Source organism: Astatotilapia calliptera, chromosome 16 (genome assembly GCF_900246225.1).
Source record: "Astatotilapia calliptera chromosome 16, fAstCal1.2, whole genome shotgun sequence".
NCBI classification, from domain to species: domain Eukaryota; kingdom Metazoa; phylum Chordata; class Actinopteri; order Cichliformes; family Cichlidae; genus Astatotilapia; species Astatotilapia calliptera.
In genome coordinates, this window is record NC_039317.1 from 26,506,140 (window position 1) to 26,530,879 (window position 24,740).

Below are 24,740 nucleotides of genomic sequence, written 5' to 3' on the forward strand. Positions count from 1 at the left end.
GTTTGACATCTAGAAAGTCGTATATATCTTAACAGTAGGAAAATGTTAGCTGATGTTAATCAAAAGAAAGCCAGTGTTAATTATTGAAACCCTTTTCCCAAACATGAATATGAATGATGTACTGGAAAAACTAGGGTCTGCATCAGCTGCGGGTTTTAGTCATGGAGGGAGCTTCATTTGGTTTCAGCGATCAAAACCTCAGTTTATATGAGAGGGATGGAAAAAGCCTGAAATCTGATTTCTTCATAATGTCAGTGATTTCTTTTCTGACGAGTTTATGATATCTTTTGAAGTCGTGTTGAAATAAACATAAATTAAAACGCTAAAGCAGGGGATGAGCTAGCCTATAAGTGCACTTTTCAGCTAGCTAGCCTTCACAACTAATAGTTTAAAATCAACCCATCCTGAAACTCCAACTTCAACTGATGTACACAATTGATTAAGTCATGTTCTAATTATTTCAGCTCCAGTCTGTTGAGGTACTGTGATCCCTGCTGTCTTTCAGGGACTTTGGAACTTGTGTGAAAATGTGTTGAGATTAATCAGCTTCCATAAAAAGTTTGGACACTTGTCACTTCAACTTAAACAGCACTGAAAATATATGAAAACATAAACCATGTGCAGATTTTTTTAGACTAAATACACAACTTAATGACGTGTTGATGGATAGCTCTGCAGTATCCATATATTTTACCCTTCTTGGAACATTTATAGGTTAGGTCAATATTTGCTCACGTCTGTCATTACAGCTTAAGGTTCAAGCACCCAGTCTGGATGTTAATTGGCTTGCTTGTCATGTAATGGCTTTTGCATTCAATTTTCCAAAAGTTGGGATGATTTTATTAAGTGATTTCCAGTCTGTAAATGGTAAGGGACCCCATGGTTTTGGCAACCTGAACCATCCCCCCCTCCATTCTTTGGGCCACGACGCCTATGAGTCTGCACCAATGTAGCTCGCCTGGCCTCACAGGAAGGAAATATTACCTGGAGCGGAGCGTTAATTGGAAAGTGCCCAGACGACGTTGAGTGCTAATGAACAGCCAAAATGGCCACAGAAATGAAAAAGTAAAAAATCCAGATTGAGAGCAAGGGAAGAAGAGGGGGTCAAAAACTCACTGAGGCTCTCTGTGAGCCCTCAGCCTCTGTCCGAGGCTTACGGCTACTTCCTTCTCTATAATAAGGGGTTATCCCCCTGCACAATGGAGAAATTAAAGTGTAAAACCTTGCAAGGCAAATTACAGCTTTTCCTCGGCGTTAGAGGAAGTGTCTTGATATGTAAACAATACCCCCTCTTCAGCTGAGTACCCTCTCCCTCTCTCTTTCTCTCTTCCCCTCAGTCGCCCCCCTCACCCCTTCCCCCCTTCCCTCCTTCTTTGTTCCGTGGGAATTTCAGATGGGCCAGATTCTCCCTAAGACTACAACTCTGTTGAATAAAGAGGATTTACAGTACCTTTATCGCTTAAGCATCTCAAACCTGTTTCGCCAAAGCTAACACTTAAAGAATGTGCACAGCACTCATGCAAAGAGCATAGACACAGTTTAAACTATCTGAGGTTAACTAGATCTTCTCCAAAACTTCTTTTTCACTTCTAATAAAGACAGGAAGATAGTCATGATTCCAAAATTAACAGTTTAAATCATGTATGCATTCAAAAAGCAGTGCGTATTTTCTGCTGTGCACCTGGAAAGAAAGTGCCTCAGTCTGCACAACAATATCACACACACTTGCCTTTCAGCAAGACAGCTTGTACCCAAGAACAAAGAAGCTACCAAAGATGAGTTAATACTAGAACATAAAAATGATGTGGGATATCAACGACTGATAACTGTCCAGTTATGGAAACTTGTCTTTTACAGAACATAATACAAAGGAAAAGATGACTGAGGCAATTTAATTTTATAATTACACAGCTTGCCCAGCAGTGCAGTTCCAACTCCTCTGTTTAATCGTGTCAGTACTGTGTGCAGCACATGTTGCAGAGCTGAGCAGCCAGTATATGTGCTGTTGTTCTGCAGGAATATTAAATTCTTTCTTATAATTCCTGCAAAAACCCCAGAACATATACTAAATACTTACCACTATGACCACTTCCAAACACTACCTTATATACCATTTTTACATTTTACATAATGTTTTCCATTCATGTTTACACTTCTTTATACTTTCTTAAATGTCTTTGTTTTTCTCTTTTGCTAACAGTTAAGCATCACATACCAAGCCCAATTCTTTGACTGTATGAATTTTCTGATTTTGACAATAAAAGTCTGGATGTCTGGATCATGGAAACAAAAAGTGCTACTTTGTAATTCTGCAGTGTTGCTAAAGTTTAGACCGGTTTAGAGTGGATGTGCTATATTTACTGAATGACCTCTTCAAAAAAAGCCCTCTCTCTCTTGTTTGTTTGATTTCAAAGAGTAATGAATTTCTAAAGTTAAAGCAGGAGGAAAGAATAAAATTATCCAGTGTAAACAAATGGTCTTGGCAAATATCTGAGTCTGTGTTTGTGAGGCAGCACTGGACTCGTGACTGGTTTTCAGTTGAAGCATTGCAGTTTCTTTGTGAAATAGTTTATACAAATCTTCAGGCCCGTGCAAAGTGCGATGAAAGCGGTCAAACAGACAGACGGGATATTTTTCAGATCTGTGTCTGCCCTGAACATGTCTGTATTTGTTGCTGTCAGGGGATGACCCCAGTATCCTTTGAAGCCCAAACCAGGAATTCTCAGGCTTAGCTGACACCATCAGGGGAAATCACCTGGCAAGCAAAACACAACAAGCTTACATACTATACTAACACAAATGCCTAACACACACAGCCTTCAGCTAAATAAACGCTCATTTGCAGACTATTGATTAGATGTAGGGGGGAAAAAAGTGGGAAACTTCACTGTACAAGTGTAATTATAGCTTTGCATAAGAAAACATTATCTTTACTTGGCAGAGGTAAGTCTGGGAATATGCTTGGTATTTTCTAAGAATGTAAAACCTGAATTTGAACACCATTCATGTGTTGTACATGTACCAAAGCATCCCAAGCAGCTTATAGGGCTGGACGGTATAGAAAGAAATTCTATCGTAATATTTTTAGGATGATTTACATGATGCATTTATCTCTGTACTTTCTACTAAAGCAACAAGTGAGAAGTCACAGCAGTGATTAATTTCACTCGGTTGAGGATCGAGTTTCTTTCAGTATGTTACGTGTAATAAAAAGCAGAAACACAAACTAAAGCCATGGACTGCTTGGACAGAGACTCTAGACATATATCACAGTTTTTACCTGATGTCAGACAGGAAGTGAAGCCATTATATTTACACTTCATTGCACTTTATGTAACAAGACATGTTAGCTTTTATGATAACAGCTGGCTATATATGAGAGGAGATATCTCGGTGGACACACTGAGAAGCATATTTGCTTTCTTGCCCTGTGCAGGATACACAGATTGAGCTCATGGCTCAAGTCGAGACTTGTTTAGCTTAGCTTAGCTTGAAGATACTGGGGAACTGTTCACTTTACTTTCTCCAACTAGCACCTCTGCCATTACACTCCACCAGACTCCACTGACAAAAGTGGCAATTCTGCCTCACAGAACATGAATGATGGTTAGTTTTGTGTCTTAAGTGTTTCAGTTCAGACCCAAATGGACCCAGTAAACACCAATGCTCACAAAGTAGAAAAGCTACTTTTTTTTTTGTCAGCAAAGTCTAAAGGCTTTACAAAGAGGGCGTTATTTCCCCCAAATGAGCAAATTTCATTGACAAATCTAAATTTTAACATTAAGGTATTATGAGCCGCGTGTTATTCAGTGATGTATTAGCACTGTGTCCCCCTCCACGCTCTTCACATAAAATGCAAAACATTAAATGAAACCACCAGCACGACTTTACTGACAAAACACTGAAAGGAGAAACATTATGAAGGATAATTTCTAACCACTTTTGAAAATATATGAGTGTATTTTAAAATATCTATGTACTGCTTAGTCCTTGCTGCTTGTGTTGCCTTGGGAAGATACTTTTCTACTTTTTCCATCAATTTTAAGTTCATGTGCAACTTAATAGTGGTCATTTCTTTAGGTTCTCTGAGTTTGCCAAATGAGATTTAATATCTTGTGAGTCTCAGGTTGCATTCCTAATCTGCACAGCTGCCTCGCTGGTGTGTAGTGTATTCAGAAACCCAATAAACAATACAATGGCAGCTTAGCTAAGATCTGTTTGCTATACATATGAACACTAAGGCAATTCAAGCGTAAAGTGATAGGTTAACAGACCAAAAGCAGGGACATGTGTCGTGTTAGGATGAGTCAAAATGAGGAGAATTTACGATTCAGATCTCAGACATCCTGTTTCTAGAAACAGGGTGGATGCTTTTAGCCAGGAATACCACTCAATCATGTGTTGCTACCCAGCTGTTAGAACGACTGACTTTATTCCTGCATTTTTCTTGCAGCTGGATGATGAATGACATTACAAATTAGTTTTCCATATGGCAGCATTTTGTTTGCTTTTTTTCTTTTCGAAGGGCCATGACAACCATCCAGGGGCCTCATGACAGGCTTAGCTGTGATTACAGAGCAGTGCAACTAATAGAAACAAAGTCCTGAAGAATTTTCTCACAAAGAATAAGAGGATGTAGCAAATGGATACTTATAGCTGGTAGAATATATTTCCAAATTATAGCGTTTTTTGTTTTTTTTGTTGTTGTTGTTGTTGTGTTTTTTTTAAATCCTGGAGTAAAGAAGGCGACATAAAGAACTGTACAGGAAAACCAGTCCCCAACTGGAATTTATCTTCTATTCTATATATGAAAAAATTGTATGAGATTCAGCTTATTGCCTTTTTTGTTTCATATGACAAGACAACTCAAATGTTATGATAGCAGGTGGCTATATATGATTCCATTTGATATACGGTGATATATCAGTGGAGTGATCTTACAGAAGTAGGTGGGCAATTGGGAAACTTTTGCTTTTTTCCCCTGTGTGGGATGAAAAGATGTAGCTCATGGCTCAAGTTGAGACTTGTTTTGCTTAACTTAGCTTAGCTTAGCTTAAAAACAGAAGGTAGTGAGGAACTGGGGATAGATTTTTAAGTGTATCCTAGCTTGGATGGAAAAATATGGAAAAAGATTTACTCCTCGACTGGTTGGTGAATGCTGGACATTTCTTGCTGTTACTAGATGAAACTGTTTGCAAAGAGGAATAGAGCACTGCACCAGTCCCCTGTAGTTTGTACGTAAGATGCCGACTGGATGAAAACTCTCAACAACTATTTGCCAAACAACAAGCTGTGAGGAGAGTGGCTCAAACCAAAAATGGAGATCCTTTGGCTTGAGAGAAAAAGTTGTGCCTTTTGAGACATGTTGGTTTCAGCTGTAAGGCACAACTTCCACTTGAAAGCTAATGGGCTGGTTTCATGACTTGGGCATTACTTGTATCCTTTGGATGTAATGTAATTACAAGATACTCTGTTTTTTATGTAATTAGAAAAATATGAAAGTCATTAAATTTATAACACTGTGTTAAATCTATGCTGTGGCCTCACAGACACCTCCCCAAAAATGTGCATGTGTACCTCAACAGCTGTCTGTTTGGTAGTAATATACAGTGTAAAGACAATCCCCATCCACTTCTCACTAGAGTTGAAAACTTCATCAATTAAAAACTAATTCTGCCAATAATTCTCTTGAGTGTTTAAGGTTTAGTGCACAAGTTTTTCCTGCTGGTAAAGTAATAGAAGCTTACAAAGCGTTAACAGTTAAAAGCACTATGGTAAAAATAAAAGAAAATAAAATGGGACTACTACTTCCAGGCCCAGAAGTAAGAAATTGTTTATATGGTATATAGCTTTAGAAACTTGTCTTTATTCTGAACTTTGAATCCCACACACAGTGAATATTCATCAGTGAAAATAAATATTTTATGAAAATTGTATCCACTCTTGACTCAGATATCTACTTATTTTGAAGGTTGCCCAAACGAGGCCACTGGGGGCGGCCGGACTCATGGCTGGACGCTCCGTCTGGAGGAAGATTTCTCCCTCCTGGGGATGTGACTACGAAAAATATTGTAAAAGTTTATTTTTTCATAAATGTTTATGGAATTCCTCCGCCTCCGCTGCAAACCCAGCTGCTGCTGACAGGGCAGGATGGTCTGAGATTGTTTCCATCCATGACCGTTTTATTTAAAAGTTTGAACCAAAGGCTGGCAGGTGATGTGTATGAACAAGTGTGACTGTTCCCCAGAGCTGTGGGTGATTAGGCTAATTGCTAAACGCTACCAGAGGCAAGAGACTGAGGTGTTGAAACCTTATAGCTGTAATTAAAAGAACCAGTGTGTCCCCCAGGAGGAATTTCACTGATGGCAAAAATCAATTTCCTCCTCTTGCTTTCAGCTACAACACAATTACACCAGGCATTAATTTTAAAGACACCTTTTGTCCAGCGGCTTACTGTGGCTGGCACATACCTTATCTGTTGGGCGGCCGGAGTCGAGGGGGTCTTGTGTGAAACATTTGAGAACATTATCCCCAGAGAGCTGTTATGTGGATGCAGACGTTCTGAGGTCCTATATTCTCTTAACCACAGACATGCTTGTCTCATCATGGGTCAGTGGGCTTTCTTCCCCCTTAATCCTTTTCCTCCAGCAGTGTTTCTACGAGGGCGGACCACAGCTGTGCCTGCAGTCAAGGGGGAGGTTAGGGGATAAGAACCGGAAGAGCCTGACCACAAACTGTCCGCCCCGAGAACAACTCAGCCATATGAACTGGGCCTGTTTATATAAGCACCTCCCGCCTGTGTTTACAGCTAGCACACATTTTTGTTTTACCACGTCTAAACTCCTCGGACGTTTATTTGGCTTCACTTGAACTGTGAGTGTTAGGGCTACATTAGCGGATGAAAGTAGCCGAGGCTGGCAGACTGGGAACTCTAGTCTGAAGGATACTGAGGATTACGCTGGGTCGGAGAGGTCGAAAAGCGCAGTCGCTGACTTTCAACAAGTTCTTTGATAACATGGCGCATCTTCCCATGGCAAAAAAAAAAAAAAGCAGTTGCTTGAGCCGACACCTTAGAGAAGAGTTATAGGCACCTTCTTGGGCAGATTTCCATGAGTCCACAAACAAAACAGGCAGGAAGTGTCTGAGAGGTGGGGGCATGGATTACACTCTGCATGCTGGGAAAGGGCTTTCTGCTTAAGAGAGGATGAAGCACAAAAAGAAAAAGGGAAGTGCAAGGAAGGGACTTGAAGGATAGGGAGAGAAAGCTGGTTGACGGGGTGTTGGCTAATCCCCTAAAGCATCCATATATTGCCTCCACCTCCTCTCTCTCTACTTGTAAACTGCGAGGAATGTAGCATGTTGTCTTTGGTTCTTGTGCGTGTAGACACCTCTGGTACAGAGAGATTTATATCCACAGACATTGCCCAAAGCATACCACATTGCTTTTTTAATTCTGGAGGCTTTGAAGCAGAGGCGGAGCTCCAAAGAAACAACCAGTATCAGAATTGTCCTCTCATTTGAGCCTGATTTATGTTTCCTAACCACATTAGAGAGCTGCCAAAGGCTGTTAGCCCTCCATTGAGTTGGCATACAATAGATTCAGAAAATACAGTGTTAACATTGGGCTGTTTAATATTTTTCTCTCCGGCTGTCTTCTAAGCAATCTGTAAAATAAACATTTGTCTTGTGATATTCTTTTTCAAAAGTAGAAAGAAATGTCTCTGTGGTGCTTGGAGCTCGTTAGGAATTCCTCTGAACTCCTTGGTTGGACTCAAGTTGGGGTTTCTTTGCTATAAACATAAAAAAGAATACTGGGAATGTATTCATAATTCAGTTTTACATAAAATACCCAAATGTTTGATTATATACCATAAATTAGACTGGAAACCCTTGTAGCCAATTGATCCCAGTCTCTGGAGGACAGCCACACCATTGCTTCTTATTGCCTCCTCTTGTACTTATTTTGTAGGCCAGCCACTTTGTGATGAGAACTGCCTACAATAACTAATGATAAAGGCTTCAGCAAAAGCTCAGGGATCAGAAATGAGTGTTTTTGGCTACAGCACAGCAATCAGCAAGGCCAAAAAACAAAACAAGATGTCCTCCTTCTGCTTTCACTTAGCATATCTAATCTTTGAATTCTGTCTTAGCCAGCCAGAGGCCTAAAGTGAAACACTAGATAAGACAGAGAGGCAGACATAGACATCAGGATTACTTAACTGTTCATAAGAGCCACATGAATTAACTTAAGCGCCCAGAAAGCCAGTCAACCGTTCAAGTATTGTAAGAATGCTAGCTGGTGGGAAGATGTGAATATGAGATGCGATCAAAGAAGCTACTGAAAAAAGTTGCTAAAAATCAAAAGATAAACCAAATTTAAATTTGGCTGATCACCAGCTCAAGATCATCTTCACACCGACCTCTGGACCCTTTTCAGTGTGGCTGCTATGTTTAGATCACTTCACAGAAGTCATTTTATGACCTCTGCAAAATTTTTTTTTTTAGAAACAACATAGTGTAAAGCTCTGCTAACAGTCTCAACTTAGGGGATGAATTCATGGCTCAAAATGTTGCAATCCACTTGTCACACATTGCTTTGAAGCTTACACCTAGGAGCTTCTGGCCATTCCAACATCTTCATTGCCTAGGTAACGCTCTAATGTGTTTACCATGAGATCATATCATATTATCAATGACTTGAACTGGAAATTGGCAAAATAGATTTTGACTTGCTTCTTTCTGAAGATGCTGTTCATGTCCATGTGTAAAAAGACAAATTCAATGTTTCCAGCTTGAGCTTGCGCAGACTTAAGACAGGTTCTTAACCTAATATTTCTTTAATACACACTTTCTAATGTGCCTTGAAAGATTCTAAGTGATGTTAAATTCAGTTTAAATGCTTTATGTCATTTCACGTAAAGCACACAGTGCTAGTGTTTTTGACCTCTCCAGACAATCAGATCACTTGTTTTGATGTTGAACTGACATCAGTCTGTTTACTTGAAAAATGTACATTTTTAAAATTTCATCTATTTCCATTGCACTTTTGGTAAAGTAGCATCAGAAGTCTTGAATTTAACTTGTTTCTGCCTGTAGTCACTTGGTTGAAACACATACTGGAGCTATCAGGTATGAAATCTAAACAGGTATAAGCCGATCCTGCAGACAACAAAGCTATAAATCTGGAAATAAAAGCTGTAAATTGAAAGTTTTTCCGGGACAGAAACAATATCGGCATCTCTTGAAGTCATCCTTGGAGGACAGCAGTGAGTTCCTGATAGTGTGCTGCTATAGACCCTGACAGGAAAATAAACACTGGGACTTGGTCAATAGGCCTTCCTGTAAGCTTGTTGCTTGCAAGTCTTCTCAAGTATCAGGGAAGGCATTATTGATATGTTACAAAATGTTACTGTAAATGACAACTGATAAGAGTCGATTCCTTCTCCTCAGTGGGGATATATACTGTTAAAAATGAAACCCGTGACATGTTTGGTGGCTTTCAGACCCAGGGGAGGTGGGGTTTTTTTTTGTGTGTAGCCATGTAATTCAATCTACAGCACCTCTTTAAACAGGACACATAACATAAGGTTGAATTTTTACTGCCAACTTAACTTGCCTCCTTCAAAGAATAATTCAGGAAGAATTGTGAGGAACTGCATTTTTCTTTTTTTAGTTGAGTTCTTCAGGCATCACAAGATGAATTCTGTGATTCTTTCAACCAAGGTGGAGGGCCAAGGAGTTGAACCCCAAGGGGGGCACAGGGGTATAACATGAATGGAGTCATCCCTGCATAACTCTGGCCAGTGAGTGCCCCCACCCCCTCCTCCACCTCTGAACTGTTCGGTGGAACCACAACAGTGTAAGAGCCTCATTTAGGAGCACAGAAAGAAAAGCAGAAATCTCTTTCTCAGGAAGATTAGTGGCTGTCCCTTTGGAGTAGCCCTGTGGACGGGGAGGGATGGGGGGAGGTCTATTTTTCTCTGGCACATTTTTCTCTGCCAGGGAGGGCCGTGACCCACTCCAGAGCACCATCCAGAGAAAGGCCCCGTGCATAAGGCAGAGACCTCAGCAGAGACCCTCAGACTCAAGTTCTGAGACTTACCCAATGATAACCATAATTAACACCCAGTTCCTTATCGCAAATCCACCCTCCACTCCCAGAAAGACCAATTATACTACACACCATGTCTTCATCCATCTATGCTACGCTTTCGGTACCTTTACGTGTAAAACAGCTTATCTCATGGGTGGTAACCTCTATGGTACTACAGCTGTACCCTTGTGGAGACCAGAAACCAGTCTTGAACCTTTGGTGACAATTTTGGACTTTAATGTCAAGATCTAAGATCTTGACATTAAAGATCTTTGTATCTTCTAGTTTCTGAAACTGTGTTCAGCATAGGGCTAAAAAGCAAGAGATTCACCTGCTGACAGGTACCTGATTCAGAATAAAATTTTCTTAGTCCAATAAAATGGACTCAAACTTAGTAATCAGATGATTCCAGCATTTTAAATCTAGAAGAAAAGTTGCAGATGCAATTTGTTTTCTGCTTATTGTAATATATGATCCATTTTTAGCCTTCAGAAAGTTACTCATAGTTACCCTAATAAAAGGCTCCAAGGAGTTACATTCAAATACCCGTAGGAACAGAAACAGACGTTTTTTGGATTTCTGTTTCAGAGATATTTCGAGTTAGAGTAGTAAGACTTATTTCTGATCTATTTTCATGAGGAAAGACTGGAAGAAGTGATTTAATGCTTTTGCAGTAAGGGCTCTCGAAAGTGAGTCTCTCGAAAGTGAGTCATTTTTCTTCTATTGGCACTCTCCTTAGATACATCAGTGCTACGAATAACTATCTGTGGACATTACGTTTTATATGCTGAGGATCATCGATCTTTGCAAAGGCTGAACAAGCCTCTGGCAAATTCTAAGAAAGATGAAGACAACACTGTGGTTAGGCAGAAATAATCAGCATTACCCAGCTTGTCTGCTCCACTGGCCTCGTACAGTCAACACAAAAATGAGCGATGATGGAAAAATTCTCTCTGGCAAACTTTTTCTGAATATAACGGGAGTCGTAAAAGAACTCTGGCAGGTCTGTGTTTGAAACCGTCACTCTTCGTCAGTCGAGGTCAGAGGAGAGTAGCACATCTGAGCGCATGTACACTTTGGTGCAAAGTGGGGAGGGGGTTGTATCAATCACAGGTTTCCCTTTGAAATTGTGAGATGTTTTACAGTCCTGGAAGTGGGCACCTAATCTGAACACATGTTATTCTGACATGCTGAATCACTCGTAAATCCCTGGGCCTGGGAATCAGGTTGCGGGAGGCGAGCCTGTGGAAGCACGCCCTGCACCGAGACAGATGCAGGCTGTCACACAGAATGTGGGTGCCCATTTAAAACCATTAACAAGACCCTGAGAAACAAGTCTGATTCTTATCAGATGGACTCAATCTGATCTGGGCGTTTGTGCCAGCATTCCCCTTTCCCTTTATCCTCATCCTACTTCTTCTTTCCCCTTGGATCCTAACACACTCTATTAGAAACCAGACACAAACTTCCATTATGTTTCCACACTCAGAGACACAGACAAGTTCAACAAGGCAATGCAAGTCTCCATGAAACACAAGCAAAGTGATGAGATTCGTGACCAGCTGACAGAAGGGATTATGGAGAACAAGATGTTCACGGGTTGTTTCTCCTTGAGTTACACTATTCCATTGTGGAGTTATATTTTCAAAAATAACCTCACTGCATATGGACTATACAGGGGACCATTTGGTGTCACCGTTAAAGCTCAGAGTAGTCATCCTTTTTCAACTTGCAGGGATACTGTTTTTTTTATTTTTTTATTAGTCCTTTATCCAGGTAAAATATCTCATTGAGATTAAAAATCTCATTTTCAAGAGAGACCTGGCATCATGGCAACAAAAGTCAAAATACGCATACCACATAAGTATATAACATTTAAAACAAATACAATATCCCATACCAACATGTGTAAAATATACAATAACAGATCAAATTAAAAGTACATTAAAACAATCACACTGAGTAAAAGAGTTATTCTCTCGTTCCTTTAAGTCAGACTTAAACTCTCCCAAGGTAACCAATTCTGATAATTGGTTTTAAAGTGAAACAAGGCTCCTAAACAGTCTGAAGGCTGATAAACCTGCGACTTATCACAACAAGAAACCTATAGCTCTTTTAAAATTGAACTATTATCCTTGTGCATCCAATAGCGTCACAGGCAGTGAGTGAAGCTACTCACTCTAAAACACACCATGTGCTATCATGGTATTGTGGAAGACTGGCAGCATTTTATGTCCTGTAATGAGACCACATCGGTAATTTTTCTTTAAAAAGCATTTCCATTTTGGTCTTCCTAAGAGGAAGAAATTCTTTAAGAAGAGTGGATCTGAACCTAAACCTAAACCTTACACCCACTTGGTCAACGGAAATCCATCTGGGGTTAGGGTTAGGAGTAGGACGCGGGTACTTTTAAATGTAGTTTGAGTACTTAAAAATTCCATTTCAAATACGACTAAGCAGAACAAACAAGGCCCTAAAAGTTTACCAGTACAAAACTACTTGATGTATTCACAATCGTCCTATATTTTTTGTTTGAATCTGCATACTAATATAAGAAACGAAAAGGAGGCATAATCCAAATTGAAAGCAAAAGCCTTAAAACTATCTAATGACATACTAATGTCCTACTTTAAAGGTTCCCCTGTGTGACAAAGTGAGCTTTGTGATGCCAGGGCATCAGGCACTTCATTAAACAGTAAAACAACTTGAATTCGCTGCAGTGGCCTCTCACTTGATGCCAGAGCATCTTTCTGAGGGGGTTCAGTGTCCACCAGCCGGCGTTAGTAATTTATAACACTTGTACCTCAGAGGCCCCAACAAGGTCCTCCAACCTCGTTATGATGAGTTTTCATCACACACTCACTAATGAAAACATGAGCTCTCATCTTTTAATTATGAGACGAAGTCTTGGACACCCAGCACCCTCACTGTTACCTCACAAGCACAAATAACCCCTGATGGTTGCAGCCTGCTGCTTTTCAATGGGGCAAGGTTATGAAAATTCAACCCCCACAGTGGTCACAACTGTGTAAACGACTGAATAATTCATGTTATGGCAAGTGCAATATTTTCTTATCGCTGGTTTGAAAAACTTTTGGACCCTTTGTGGAGGTGCCAGAGAGGACGCACTGAAACGCCCTAGTTTCTCACCACGCATCCCTAAACAATTAATGCTCATGGCTCCTCTCGTGGCAGGCCACCAAGCCCATCATTAAGCAGAAATAGCGCTAACGCCACAATGTCATACGACATCTTGTTAGCATTTCAAAGGTGCTTCCCTCCTCCCTCCTCTTTATCCACGGCCTCTGATACACCATGTCGTCCACTGCTGTGCCAGCCTTTTTTAGTAATTCATGAAATTTACACTCGGGAGGTGAGAACAAGGTCTTTCGACCTCATTATAACATTTTTTCATCACTCATTCTCTGACATCTCTGAAACACGCAGCCCCCATCTTTGAGCATTTTCATGTGCCACCCAACTACTTAGTGAGCAGCAGTTCACTGCAGTGCAGAGTGCAGAAACCTAAAGACAAAGGTCCAGATTCTGGTGTTTGAAGGCGCCAAAGAGAAGCTGATTTTTTTTTTTTTTTTAACAAATTACTTTGACAAGTATTATGTCAAAGCTCTAATCTGTCATCTCTTCTGCTGTACTTCCACCTTACAATGAGGAAAGAGCAAACGGATACGGATGTACCTCTGGTCAGAGTGGTGGGCGAGGGTTTCTTCGGGAGTTCTGAGAAGCTGCTTCCATCCAGACCAGAACTCTTACACTCCTTCTTGTCAGTTGCTGTTGGAGCTGAAGTTTCCATGCTGCTCTTCAATTTCTGTCACAAGCTGCAGAGGCAAGACACACATAAGAACATAAGGTCAAAAAACTGATCAAGGAAAACATCATGTGGTGAAGGAAGTACTGTGCTGAACTCAAAGTCCTGCAGAAGCAAAAACAGCGTAATAATAATAATAATAATAATAATACAGAAAAGTCAGACAGTTGTATTAATGTATTGTAGTAATGTATTAGTGTTCTGTCATTCTGGGAAATCAACTCAAAACATTTTTTTTCTTGCATTGAAAAATATTTAAACATTGTCCTTTTCTTCTAACGAGCGAAAAAGATACTCATCATTCTCACATCTAGCACACCAGTTCTCAAACTTTTTCTTGCATGCCCCTCTTCAGAAACTCAGACTAATTCCCACTTTACAGTCCACATTTATCTTCAATTATTAACATGAATAGTAACAAAAAAATAAAAGCAAAGAACAAAAAACTGACCCCTTACAGTGGGTCAAATACCCCAACAGAGGGTCCCACCCCACAGTTTGAGAACCACTAGACTAACAAAAACAGAGCTAAGTTTAACAGAGCACAAATGTTTCCATTCACAAGCCAAACAAATTTCAACAATCTTTAAGCTACAAAATAGAATTTAAGTTGGAAAAAGACCCAACATTAAAATCTGGAGATTGTAGAATTGCACAGTTGGGCTTTCAGGAAGCCAAACATTAAATAAGTAAATTACTCTCAGCAATTACTGCTGACATAACAGACGGCACAGGAAGCAAGAGAGGTGAATTTTTTTTCATACTGAACTAACAAAAACTGTCTTGCTATAGTGTGTTTGTAGCAAATCTCCATAGGTGTGCATATGTGTTTATTGGGCCAGTGTAACCGAAAAGCCTTGAACACACACACACACCCTCAGGTTTCTCAGTTTGATGTAATGAGTTCATGGAGCCCCTTCTGTTCCAATTGTAAATGTGAGTGGCCCTCAGCGCTGAGGTTTTAGCCTCACGCACTGTGTCAATACCTCCTCATGTCTGTGTGAAAGGCTCGATGACTTGGCAACCTGCCACTTGTTTGACTTGGTGGGACCTACAAGATCATCCTCTGCTGAGAGCAAATAAGACCCAGTCTCTCCATCCACCTCCCCCACCAGCCCCCCACCACCGGGCTGGCCTAGAAGGGAAAAGTCATTCTGGCTAGCTTGTGGTCGTTGCTCTTCCACATGCTTTCAGACACTGGTGAGAAAACGTTTGTCACAATGCTGGAAAGACAAGAGAATGAACAACTGCATGTAATCACAGGGGGGTGTTGGGTCTGCAGGTTTCTGTCCTCTCCTCACACCTGTTTGCAGCTAGCTGATTAAAACAACCTCAGATCTTATAAACCAAATGTGTTTATGACCTAATATGTGCCCAAAGAACACAAACAACATCCAGAGGATATTAATTGTTGCTTATATACGAGAAACAAATGTGATTTTTGGCTGCAAAGAAACCACAAAATAATTCAGTTATACAGCACCTATCCACAACAACACCCGGCTCACTTTGTGTTAGGGAGGGTCACCTGATCCATCCCAAACTATAAGCTTTTTTAGAAAGCTTATATCTTAAAGTTTGAAGTCTAATCTTAAAAGCAGAGAGGGTGTCTGTCTCCTGAATCCAAACTGGGAGCTGGTTCAACAGAAGAGAGGCCTGATAGCTGAAGTCTCTAACTCCCATTCTACTTTTAGAATCTCAAGGAACCACAACTAAGCCAGTGCTCTGTTGGGATTATATGATACTGTGAGGTCTTCAAGATAAGATGGGGCCTAATCAAGAGGAGAAGTATTTTAAAATTCAATTCTGGATTTTAAATTGCGCCAAAAAAGAGACGTTAATATAGAAGAACACAGATCTCTCTTTCTAGTCCCAGTTAGTTGTCTCATTGTGTATTTTGGATCGACTGAAGGCTTTTCAGGGAGCTTTCAGAGCAGCCTGATGATAATAAATTACATTAGTGGAGCCTATGTTGTAACATATTAAAACACGGGATGGTGTGACACCAGGTAAATACACAATTAGGAATGTGGAGAATGATACTGTCATTCAAATGGAAACCTAATAGCTCAGTGATCTGGTTCCTACCAGGCAAACGTGTGAAGCGTTGTTTTCGGTTTCATGTGGATTTCCAACATGTCATGCTTTATTGTGAGGTGTGCGTACTAGCAGCCATGTCTGTTACCCTTCGGAGGTGCCAGTCGCCTGTCAGTGAGCCAATGTAAGCCGATTAGAGGTGGGCGACTAACAGGTTTAGGCTACATCTGTTTCTTTTTTTCTGCTGCCAAAAATGTCGCTGAGCTCGCCAGCGAGCCATCTCGTCTCTGAGAAGTCCGTCACTCTGACATCACCTTAGTGATAGAATCTAATTTGCTCTTTCATGGGCCTTTATCGTATTTAGAGTTGGCCAAAAAGCCGACTAGTTTTTGGTGGTGATCCCTGTTGGCTCGGATAAGATGTGCCCATGAACAGACCAGAGCTCGGAGCAACCGTGTTCGCCTTTCAAGCAGCCTGACTGAGAATCCTCCCCTTAACATTGCTGCCTGATGAACATCTGGCATCGCATTAATGGCCGTTTCCATGCTTTTACAGCAAGCCAACTATTTGGTTTCCAGTTGCCTCTGAACCTCGAGCCAATACTTAGATTAAGAGGGGTTTGGGGGTGCAAACACCTTTAAAGGTCGTTTAGCAAGAAACGAATAAATAAAAAAACAGGTGCAAAAACTGTCAATAACTGGAAAATTTGAGCACATTTTTGAAAAAGTGGCCCCAACTTCACCCTCACTCATCCTTCCTTAATACCTTGGAGCTGTTACATTACACCCTCCACCCCCCTTAACCAATCTCTCCCTACAGGCAAGACCCTGTTGCCCCCAATGACAGGGGAGCCCAGTTCTGATGGGCTGGTACAGGTGTCAGGAACTAAGCGGACAGATGGCAGGGGCCAAAGGCGAACAAACAACAAGGGTGCACTTCTTTACTCATCTTCTGGTTGGCTGGGCAGCCTGTCGCAGGACAAGCAGCGTCCCCCCCCCCCCATCCACCCTCTGGTGTCATGTGACCACAGGCTCAGAGACTTCAGAGGGCAGAGCAGGCATCTGATTGAGTCTTCTTTTTTTATGTTACACCTGAGCAGAACCCAGGCTTTTAAATTTATCTGGTCTCTTACAGGACGGTCACTGGAGGCGATGCTCTACAGACGGCCTCAAAATTCTGATGATCGAATGATTTCCTGGAAGTGCAGAGCTAAAAACACCACAGCAATGTCAGTCTAACAACAAAATCCCAAAACAAGACTTACGCAGATTGCAGTTCTAAATGATTTATTTTGTTCATCTGAATGCAAAGCTGCTTTTCTTTGCCTGTGGTTAAGGCCAGACTAACCATATCCGAAACCTTAAGCTTCACTTTCATCTTTGTTCTTGCTCCTTCCTGCCACAAAAAACTGGATGATTTTCCCCACTTTAGTGAATTATCTTGCAAACATTCAAAACTGCTATTTAGAAGTGAGCACAGACACAAAGAAACATCTTATATTTATTTAATTACCCAAATCCTTCCTTTCCTGTCACATGCAGTCTGCTGAACATATTCTAGATTTATAATAAATTATTGTATTTGATGATTCATAGAAAAGGAGTAGTTTATAGGAGAGATTGCACATCTTGATTTTCCTTCCCCAGGACTTTGCTACGATGGACGGTCCAGGCGTGCCAGTAACCGCACAAGGCACCGGAAAAAGACTGAGGTAATGGGGAGTTGTCACTGATATGTTTTCTGCTTCGAGGCTTAACCTCTTAAGATCCATCAGGTCACCTAGGATTAGTGTTCAGTTGATGTCCCCCCATTTTCATTGACGTTTTGCCAGTTTGTAAGATCAAATGGAAAACTTTAACACAAAAAAACTAACCCCAAAATGTCTAACACCTCATTTGAAATGTATCATCTTCTACTTTATATATTTTTAAAAAAAAGGCTATTCAGCATGTGGCTAAAACCAAACCAAGCCCTAGATGAGCTGCCAGTGACCTAAGATCATAGGAGAGCCATATCATTCCATTTATTTCTGAGCAAAATCATTTGTTGTGGGAGCAACGATGAAAGCAGTAGTGAGAAAAATCGCCTGCTTAATGAATTTGCTCTTCACGTCAGGATTGATTTTCCCCTGGTCTCGCCTGCTTTTGTCTGAACTCCTCTTCCGCTCTCTGTTAATTTACCTTCTGCCCCCTTCGTCTCAGACGTGCAGGACTTTTGTTATGAGACCCGGTGTGTGTTTTTCTTAGCGCCTCGTTCAGTTTCAAGTGTTCCTCTCCTCCACTACCGTTCAACAGCTCCCCTTTCACCAACACTGAAAGGAATGCAAACACACATCAAAAGAGGCCCTCTCATTCTGAAGATTTCCAGGCTTTGCTCTTCTTACTTTCTTCCTTCCTATCTTTCAGTGAATGCGATCCGTATGCTGGTAGGCTCTCTTTCCTGGCAGCGCGCACACACACACAGTCAGTTTCTCACACCAACTGCTGTCCCACACTCTGCTCACTTGGCAAACAAGGGACAGACGGATAAGTGAGGTCTCCAGCCCCTATGCCACCTGCAGACCTCTCTGCTCGGGTTTCTGACGGTGACACTCATGCAGGTTAACAAAACAACTAAAATGAGCCAAAATATGGTTTTGTTTTACATATTTTTGGATCTTCATCACACATTTTGTTTTGGAGCCATGATTAAGATGAAAGACTTTTGATCTTTTTTTTGAGGTATTGTAGACTTTGGATTGTATACTACTCTTCATATTTTCTTATTTGTCACCTTTAACATCTTTAACCCTTATGAGTACCTCCTGATCTGCCATCTTTTTGGTTCAGATTTGGTTACATTTAGGTGACTAAGCCTATTAGATTAAAGTTGTCCTATGACAGGGATAATTCACATAAGCTGAAAAAACTGCTAAACCATTAAGTTTGCTTAACTAAAAGTCAGCTCTATAGCGTGACCAGCGGTGGATAACACTTTTATTTCTTGTTACAGGGACGGTGTCCCACATTTGTATTTGCTCTACTTTATAGAAGTCAGAATACTTGGCTCTAACAAGAAACATGCCGCTCAAAAAGAGACCTGCAGATGTACAGATGCATTCCTATTGAAACCTAAAGATGGTTACCAGACAGAACAGCAGCTCAAATAACGGCTGAACAACTACTGAGACACAAAATGGGAAAACATGGGTGAAGGAAGGCTATTTTATAAGAATCTTTCACGTATGCTTACTGTATTTACTTAATAGTCAATCTGGGGGGAAAAAAAAGAATCCATTTGTTTTTTAGTTATTACCTTTTTGACCAATCTATATTCTGCATAGTTTGTTAATTACATTACATATAACCTCTTACCATATTAGGGTGTTTCACATTGTCCCACCCACATTTGGTTTGTTGGAATCTGATCACCACACACACCGTATGCTAGCATGCTTCAATAAGGCTGGCTAGCTTGGATCGAACTCACAATCTTTTAAAATGCAGTGACACACAATGACCACTAAACCATCTAACTGATGCCTTGATAATTGTATAATTTATATTTTTACTTATTTACTCTCCGTAGGAACAGAATAAGTTTCATGTTATTTTTAGGTTACGTAGGAATTCTTCAGCTGTCAGATCTAATTTACAGGTAGACAGGTGTACGGTGCACGGAGGGGAAGTGCTGGTGACAGGTTCACCGCAAGTTTCTTTTTTTTTTACTGTGCTTTTGTTGCATCCCCTGCGTATTCAGAGAGCTCACGGCAAAATGTGGACATAAAAACATATGGTTTCCCCCTCTCATGGCCAGCTCTAACCACCTTGGCTGGACTTTCTCCTTGACTCTGTGACAGTTTCATAAGTAACCTTTAATTTAACTTCCCAGATGTTCTCTCCATGAGAGCATTTTTCACTTACCAAATGCTTCCTTCCTGAGACTATTCAGCTCATTTTTGGTCTTGGCTGCAACACTACCTAACAGTAAAATGGCAGTACTTTTTAAACCACACTCTAAAACTTTCACCTTTGGTTCACCACATTTGAGACTGTATTCAGGCAAATGTCCATTACTTAATTGTTTTAACTTTTTGATTTCTGCATGTTGTTTTCGGTGCCAGAGTAAAGAACATAGGTCATGGTCATGTGAAAGTAAAGTCATGGGGTAATGACCCACCGTAGATACTCTTGTTAGGTACTAAATCTTGAGATTATGTGGAAAACTTAGAGTTTTTTGACCAGGTATTATACCTTTATAGTCATAATAACCAATACCAATAAAACGGGTCACTCAACTGCGTTGGCCCTCTTTCTCCCAAGAGTTTATTTCACTTGAATTTATAGTTTTGGCTGGGTTTGCAGCCATGGCAGCATGCTGTTTTCAGTGATAAATCTCTAAAAACCCAACAACAGTTCATCATTTAAGAACTAAAAATCCAACATTTCCCTTAAAAGTTGGTGGAGACCGAAGATCAAAGGTAAACAGGATAAGACTGAACTTTGGGATGACCACTGAATGGTAACGTGGCTCAACTGTAGTCCACCATATAAAATTAAAAATATGAAAACATGTCAGAGTTGTTTTTTTTCTTTATTCTTCCCCTATGTAGCTACAAATCTGCTACAAATGAAAAAAAAAAACCTCTTAGGATACAATATTACAAATATTTGACATCATGCAAAATGCAGATGTCTTGTAAAACGGAAGATGTGACCTTGGCACCTTTAAACAAACCCTCAACTCCTTTCATAACACCATAAAACTACTTAATGTGGTTGATGTTGTTGTGGCAAAATCTGTACCCCATCAGTGCAAAACAGTCTGTATCAGACTAGGAATGTTTTTGTTGACAGATGATATGCCAAAATGGACGGCGACTACAAAGACCTTTGGGAAAAGACAAGTTTAGACTAGGACAGGACACATTCTCCATGGGTGAATCACTTCTGTGCGGAGAAATGTCTCCCTTTGAGGATTTGAAGCTCAGGTCTGAAGGATCATGAAAGCAGTTGAGACGTGAGAGGCCTGACAGTAGCACGTTATCCATTAGTTTGATTCAGAGGTCGAAATTACCACAGGCTGCCTCACATGTATAGCTTCAGGTCAGCCAAGCAGAAAGGAGACGATTGCCACAATATGCTTTCTCATTGCCAGGGTGAAGGTTGTTTTAAGGGTTAAGCACTTAGCTTGGCTGAGCTACTTTAAGATCTTTGCTTTAAGAGCAATTTAACGTGCAGTGAATCAAAGGAAGCCTGCAAATAATTTCTTATATCAATTAAAACCACTATGGCTCATATGTGTGAGCCCTGTTTTCAATCACAGGCATGTAAATCGGGGATTACTGAACTATTTTCTCCATTGCATTCCATGTTTGTATGAATCTACTATCCATTCCAAATGTTTACAATGTGCACAACACACTGGGGGAACCAAATCCCTCACCAAAGACCAAGTATCCAGTGGATTGCAGATCATACAGAGTAATGAGAAGCTAACAACTGATGTAATATAAAAGGCATCTAAAACAGCAGAGAGAAAAAAGCCCTGTGGATGAGTTCTTGCTCCACCCCTGAACCTGACCTTTCCTTCTAGTAAAGGCAATATCCTGTGGTTGATCTCTTTGTCTCTCTCAACCAACAGAAAACAGATGTGGAGCTCGTGGCCTATATAGTACACGGTCACCAGCTGGAGGGGAAGATATATGAATGTGATTATTATTATTATTTTTTTTTGTAATGGTCCTAACACTGTCAAAGGCACAAAAAAAAAAAAAAAAGAGTTTGGCGCAAATTTAGGTGTCACTCACATTCTTACATTTTCTTCCTGTTAAAAGAGAGTTTTTCTTTCCCACTGTCACCAAATGCATTCTCAAAGTCAGCCTTTGATCGCTGGGGTTTTCACCATATTATTTTATAAAATATATAGTATGTAAAACACCTTGAGGTGACTGCTGTTGTGATTTGGCGCTATATTAAAAAACTGAATTGAATTGTTTTGATCTCTATTGAATGATTACATGAAAAAGGGACAAAAAAATATTTGCCACGCATTCTTCTGCTGTGTAACCTTACACCTTAGCTGCAAAGTGGGAATGCTTTTATTTTTGCAAGTATTCACTTTTTTGCAAGAAGAAATGTCACAGGACTGCCGAATTTATCACAATTCACGGAACAACTATGCCCGCGCCAAACTTCACAGCAAGTTTTTTTTTTTTTAACATTTTCAAGTTATTTTAGCCAGTGTGGCCCCACCACGCTGGTCTACAACAAGCATGCAAATCATTAATCAAACCATTAACTGATAAGCTGACGAGTTAGAAAGTTCTCATTGCTTGCATATCTCAGCTGAATGAAGCTGAGCTGAGTCTGTATCCATGTAATGTGTGTTTTAAGTCCCAGCTGTCACTGGTGCCACCATGCACACTGCTGAGTCGTGCCTCCCTCTCTGAAGCATTTGGCCGGGGGCCATTCATCCTAAACGTGCTGTTAGCACTCACTCTCGACCACTCCAGCTGTCACTGACCTCGACCACGACATCAGCTAAACTGCCACTCTGCACGTCTGTGTTCGGACGCTCCAACGAGCCAATGTTGGCATTTGCTACACTCAGGTTTCACTGTGGTGCAGCTTCCACGTCGTTGTGGTGAGTTTAGTAGAAGTGTCTGATAGCTGACAGTCTGCATGTGTCTGCATCGGCCACTCATGCCAGCTGCTGCCAATTCACAGTCAAAGCTTTAGTCACAGCAGAGGGACTCCCATTGAAGTTTGCTGTGCATGTGTGTTTATGCAGGCATCCAAAGCAGCTGTCAAAGCGCATCTTCAGATGAGATCCTAGTTGACCAGTAACAGTTATCAGGACCTAAAGTGCATTTTAATTTTTTTTTTTTAATTTTTCACTAAAACTAATAATTACACCATTAGCTGCTAATTTCCACACTCCCAGTTTGTATTGCAGACTTTCAGTTAGTTACTCAGACATCTCTTCTGCTCCAGAAAGAGCCTCAAAACTTTCCAAGAAGCTGAGAAGCTGAGCTGTGGTTCTCGATTGATCCTTATGTGTAGAAATGGTAGACCGTCCCTTTTCCCGTGTGCTTTTATGTGGCTGCTACAAACTCTAAAAGTACTAAATGTGTAGCTCAAGGTGAGCCAAATGGCACTGTCCTCTAAATGCAAGGATTAGATTTAGTGTTAGAAAAACCACTTTAATGAAGCTGCATTCTTTAACCTAGAGCGTGACCTTCTTATGTCAGGCCCATATGAAAGGTAACATGCGCTTTGCTGTTAAACAACCTTTTTCTGCCGTCTTCACCTGAATTTTTTCACCCTGGAATCCACTGCTGCCCTGCGACCATGTTTTGGCATTACCGAGTTCACGCTCAGAGCAGCCTGACATTACAGAAGTTTTGCATGTGAAACAAATTAGAACAAAAATGGGCCCTGAAGATAACACGGCGAGGTTTTCATCCTACTTTCTCTCTAATGAGCTGATTACAAAACACAAGCAGACCTCTTTTTGGACCCAAGCCACAGAGAGAGAGGAGAGGATGGCAGCAACAGAAACGCCATGAGGGAGGAGGGGGAAGGTTTGGAGGAACTTGCTGAAGACAACCACATGTCTCTATATCCTAGCTCAACTCTGAGCTCCGACTCTTGTCTCCGGCTTCTATCTGAGAGGAGACTGTGGCCTGGCACTGAGTCAGCGTGATGTGGAATCTAATATTTCCCATCATATGGAAATGTAAGAAAAGGAGCCCAGCTGCCCTGCCCTTAAGGCTGCGTTGACTTTGTAGCTATGGGAGGGCCTGGTGTAAATCACAACTTACAAACTCCCTGCCCTCTCCCCTTCCCAACACAAACCCCAGAGTTAGGAGCACAAACAGATCCCCCTCCTCTCTCTCTTTGAGCACGATGGCTGCATTTTGCTGCGAGTGGCCTCTGCGCAAACCCCGATCTCTGCCTCTGCATCAGATTAGGGCCAACGGCAAACAACACAGACAATACTGCATTGTCTGTTAGCCTGTGTCAGTCTATCTCACAGCTCTCCACCACACAGAAAAAAGCCTGCTGGGTGTTTAATGAGGAAGTGACAATGATACAGTGAAGGGAAATCAGAAATCCTCCTCATCAATGGCACTAACAGCTGATTCCACAGCCAGTCAGGGGGGCAACATGGACTGAAGAAAGCATGCATGAGCTTGGAAACATTACTCTGCCTTCCCATGTGGTTTCCATTTGTTCACAATAAACAGGACACCATCATCACTTTCTACAGACTCAAATATTTTGGGAAGACAGTTCGACTTAGTCTAAAGATGTGAAGTTCAATCTTTAACCTTTTTTTATTTACAATACGCACAATATGAGAATGCAAATGTCCAATTTTAGTCTGGATATTAAACACCTTGACAACATTTGATTGTGCCCGTGTAAAAAAAACTATTTCCTAAAGTGTGAACAGGTCAAAGGTCGACTATTTCTCTGTGCTGTGTGCTACATTTAATAAAAAGCAACTGTGGACAATATCTGAAGCTGATTCTCTGTAAGGGCTACATGTGCAGAAGAGTGCAGTGCAGTTTAGGTGCCAACTTTCTGTTTACATCTATAAATGCTAGCTACAACAGGAAGTGACCATATCTGAATGAAGTGGTAAGTTTTCACCTGATCATCGCTGAAATGCTTTGCAGTCTGCCTCTGTAGACTGTATGGGAGCATACAGACACAGTTTAATAAAATTCTAGAATTTCACTGGAGCTTGGACTTCTTTGATATCAGTTAGTACAAATAACCGCACAGCAGCCATATT

At 40.9% G+C, this 24,740-nt stretch overlaps 1 protein-coding gene across 2 annotated transcripts in view; it reads right to left on the reverse strand.

The window, feature by feature from the left end:
- gli2a (GLI family zinc finger 2a) overlaps positions 1–24,740 on the reverse strand; it is an 82,664-nt gene that overhangs the window by 51,352 nt on the left and 6,572 nt on the right. For both annotated transcript variants that reach the window (XM_026144176.1, XM_026144175.1), the window contains exon 2: positions 13,790–13,929. In XM_026144176.1, the coding sequence (XP_025999961.1) occupies positions 13,790–13,904 (115 nt within the window). In that variant the 5' untranslated portion in view covers positions 13,905–13,929. The remainder of the gene's footprint in view (positions 1–13,789; positions 13,930–24,740) is intronic.